We start from the raw sequence: 4,404 nt of genomic DNA, 5'->3' as shown, positions 1-4,404 counted from the left end.
AATAAACGGTTGACTATTCTTTTTCAGGAGAACAAATACTTGACTATTCTTCTTCAGGAGAATAAACGGTTGACTATTCTTTTTCAGGAGAACAAATAGTTGACTATTCTTCTTCAGGAGAATAAACGGTTGACTATACTTCTTCAGGAGAATAAACGGTTGACTATTCTTCTTCAGGAGAACAAATCGTTGACTATTCTTCTTCAGGAGAACAAATACTTGACTATTCTTCTTCAGGAGAATAAACGGTTGACTATTCTTTTTCAGGAGAACAAATAGTTGACTATTCTTCTTCAGGAGAATAAACGGTTGACTATTCTTTTTCAGGAGAACAAATAGTTGACTATTCTTTTTCAGGAGAACAAATAGTTGACTATTCTTCTTCAGGAGAATAAACGGTTGACTATTCTTCTTCAAGAGAACAAATACTTGACTATACTTCTTCAGGAAAATAAATGATTGACTATACTTCTTCAGGAGAACAAATAGGTGACTATTCTTCTTCAGGAGAACAAATAGTTGACTACTCTTCTTCAGGAGAATAAAGTCTTAATCATGAATGTTTCATGTCTGTCCAAAAATGGCGGCTGTACAGACTTTGTAATCCCAAACACTATAAAAAAATTACTAAAAAAACAAAACACTTCTAGTCATCTACTGATGCCAAAAGTATCGTTTTTGCCAACAGAGGTCGCGTCAAATCGTAATTCTATAGACTATTCACGAAGAAAAATAGTTAATTAGATAAAGCTAATTAACTGGAAATTCTTCCTGAGAAGAATTTAGACGATAAAAGTTTGTTTTTTAAGACTTTACTCCGAACATTAGGGAAGAAATGTATTTAATACGTACTGCATGTGCGTTGACAAATAAAGTATGATTGTTGTACAACTGTTACTTGCTCTCTTACAACTATACCTTTATCAATTTCTCGAAACTTCCATTTACATCCTAGATTTTACGTGGAAGCAATCCTCTTCCTAGGTGGATGGGTTGCTATTATGAGTTTAAAGGCTTAGCTATACCATTTGTTTCACCCCTATGCGTAGTAGAGTTGTTCTAGGAACCGATCAGCGAAGATAATATACAAGATACGAAGTGGAATATAAGAAGAAATAAGGATAGTAGCTGGAATTGTGAAAGATCTGGTGACAGAAAGTAAGTTAACAAGGAGAAAGGAGAGCCAGTGATATGTTTAGTTTTGTTAAACACAAACCAATGGGATGGGGGTGGCTATAGATTTAGTAAAGAAGAAAATCCCAGATACTAAGCGTGTTTGTCAAACGTTATTGATAAGTTATTGGTTTGTATGATATTCTTTCATGGCAAGCTAGAGATTAAGAAACAAGAAGGATTCTTGGTTTGTCCTCGAAATAACAAAGTCCGTATTTAAGGGATGTGTATTTTTTCGGAAGGGAGGGGGGAAGACACTTGCTTCGTGAAGGAAATTATATAGTTAGGTATCTCTCATTTCAGACAATACTGTAAGGCAATGACTAGTCCCTGCCCATAGGAACACTGGGGGACACTTCATCCGGGAAATCAACAATACATCAGAAGTCTTACTTCTCATTATTTCTGGAAATTTTACAAACACAGCAAGATGGAACAAAAAAGTTTTCTTCAGACGTTCCTTGTCCGTCAGCATCAAGAGACAGAAGTTTCTTCTTGATGAATTTCTGTTTGCAGCGACTGGTGTAACCAAAGGGCAAGCTGATCTGGCTGGAGCAACTTTCATCAGGGGAGCTGTAACACAAAACTACAAATTTAATAGGATCTTTAACCAATGTAATTTAATACGATCTTTAACTAATGTAATTTAATACGATCTTTAACTAATGTAATTTAATACGATCTTTAACTAATGGAATTTTATATGATCTTTAACTAATGTAATTTAATATGATATTTAACTAATGTAATTTAATACGATCTTTAACTAATGTAATTTATATGATCTTTAACTAATGTAATTTAATACCATTAGTTAAAGATCTGCGTATGTATATATAAAAAACGCAAAGGATACTGATGTATCCAGAAGATCAGTCTTAACTTGATACACGAAAAGATGGCAGCACGAGAGAAAGTAATGTAGTGTTTAACTTGTTTAAGGTAAATTGGATCATAAGAACTGTTTGAAGAACGGATTGTTTTCAGAAACGTTTTTCTAAGTTGAGGCTGTAATACACATTGACGATTTTTAACAGACACAACCCTATGATACTGACTATTTTTAACGGTCACAACGATTATGATATTGACTATTTTTAACAGTCACAACGTGATGATATTGACTATTTTTAACAGTCACAACATTATGATATTGGCTATTTTTAACAGTCACAACGTGATGATATTAACTATTTTTAACAGTCACAACATTATGATATTGAATATTTTTAACAGTCACAACATTATGATATTGACTATTTTTAACAGTTACAACATTATGATATTGACTATTTTTAACAGTTACAACATTATGATATTGACTATTTTTAACAGTCACAAGATGATGATATTGACTATTTTTAACAATCACAACATTATGATATTGGCTATTTTTAAGTCACAATGTGATGATATTGGATATTTTTAACAGTCACAACGTGATGATATTGGCTATTTTTAACAGTCACAACATGATGATATTGACTATTTTTAACAGTTACAACATTATGATATTGAATATTTGTAACAGTCAAAATATTATGATATTGACTATTTTTAACAGTCACAACATGATGATATTGGCTTACTGATATCAACAATCACATCATGATATTAGTGATATGCTCCTGTTTTGGACCAAGTTAATGCAGCTGGTGTTTAAGAATACCAATAAAATAACTGTACGAACTTCAGGATAAAAGATAACAATACAGAAATATAACAAATTTACCGAACGCGTTATTTACAGTTAGAGTTTTACTGATTATTAGTGGATATTCATACCTGCAAATGTCGACCCTGACGACTTGCCTAAAACCTTTACAGTTAGAGTTTTACTGATTATTAGTGGATATTCACACCTGCAAATATCGACCCTGACGACCTGCCTAAAACCTTTACAGTTAGAGTTTTACTGATTATTAGTGGATATTCATACCTGCAAATGTCGACCCTGACGACTTGCCTAAAACCTTTACAGTTAGAGTTTTACTGATTATTAGCGGATATTCATACCTGCAAATGTCGACCCTGACGACTGCCTAAAACTTTTACAGTTAGAGTTTTACTGATTATTAGCGGATATTCATACCTGCAAATGTCGACCCTGACGACCTGCCTAAAACGAGAATCACGCTCCGCCACATTAACGATGAATTTCCACTCTGACTTGTCACTGAGCGCGGCTTTCGGTGAGATGAACGTTGATCGAATTCCACATACGGGTTCTTCGTCTTCTTCCCTTCGAACGAGGCCTCTTCTAAAGTAGAAATGTAAAAAGAACAAAAACATTCTATACTAACCTAGTATACGCTAAGGGAAGGTTTAAAAATCAAGGGTAATGAACAGTTCCTCATCAAATGTAAGTATATATATTTAAATTAACAGTTCTTCATCAAAGGTAAGTATATATAGATAAAGTAACAGTTCTTCATCAAAGGTAAGTATATATAGATAAAGTAACAGTTCTTCATCAAAGGTAAGTATACATAGATAAAGTAACAGTTCCTCATCAAAGGTAAGTATACATAGATAAAGTAACAGTTCCTCATCAAAGGTAAGTATATATAGATAAAGTAACAGTTCTTCATCAAAGGTAAGTATATATAGATAAAGTAACAGTTCTTCATCAAAGGTAAGTATATATAGATAAAGTAACAGTTCTTCATCAAAGGTAAGTATATATATTTAAATTAACAGTTCTTCATCAAAGGTAAGTATATATAGATAAAGTAACAGTTCTTCATCAAAGGTAAGTATATATAACTAAAGTAACAGTTCTTCATCAAAGGTAAGTATATATAACTAAAGTAACAGTTCCTCATCAAAGGTAAGTATATATAAATAAAGTAACAGTTCTTCATCAAAGGTAAGTATATATAAATAAAGTAACAGTTCCTCATCAAAGGTAAGTATATATAGATAAAGTAACAGTTCCTCATCAAAGGTAAGTATATATAGATAAAGTAACAGTTCTTCATCAAATGTAAGTATACATAGTTAAAGTCACAGTTCTTCATCAAATGTAAGTATACATAGTTAAAGTCACAGTTCTTCATCAAAGGTAAGTATATATAAATAAAGTAACAGTTCTTCATCAAAGGTAAGTATATATAGATAAAGTAACAGTTCTTCATCAAAGGTAAGTGTATATAGATAAAGTAACAGTTCTTCATCAGTTATTCGGCGCCTGACCAGTGAAAGTGGGTTTTCTCGGGGTACTCCCCCCCC

General features: G+C 32.4%; 1 protein-coding gene across 1 annotated transcript in view; it reads right to left on the bottom strand.

Annotated features, from left to right (window-relative positions):
• Positions 1 to 1,322: 1,322 nt before the first annotated feature.
• Positions 1,323 to 4,404, bottom strand: part of LOC106477080 — a gene marked incomplete at its 5' end in the record, with an annotated part of 4,853 nt that continues 1,771 nt past the window's right edge. The window contains 2 exons of the mRNA XM_013937680.2: positions 1,323 to 1,746; positions 3,266 to 3,433. Of these exons, the coding sequence (XP_013793134.1) occupies positions 1,563 to 1,746; positions 3,266 to 3,433 (352 nt within the window). The remainder of the gene's footprint in view (positions 1,747 to 3,265; positions 3,434 to 4,404) is intronic.

Source organism: Limulus polyphemus, unplaced genomic scaffold, assembly GCF_000517525.1.
Source record: "Limulus polyphemus unplaced genomic scaffold, Limulus_polyphemus-2.1.2 Scaffold12729, whole genome shotgun sequence".
NCBI lineage: Eukaryota > Metazoa > Arthropoda > Merostomata > Xiphosura > Limulidae > Limulus > Limulus polyphemus.
Note: the sequence above shows the minus strand (reverse complement) of the source record. Positions and strands in the feature narration are given on the sequence as shown.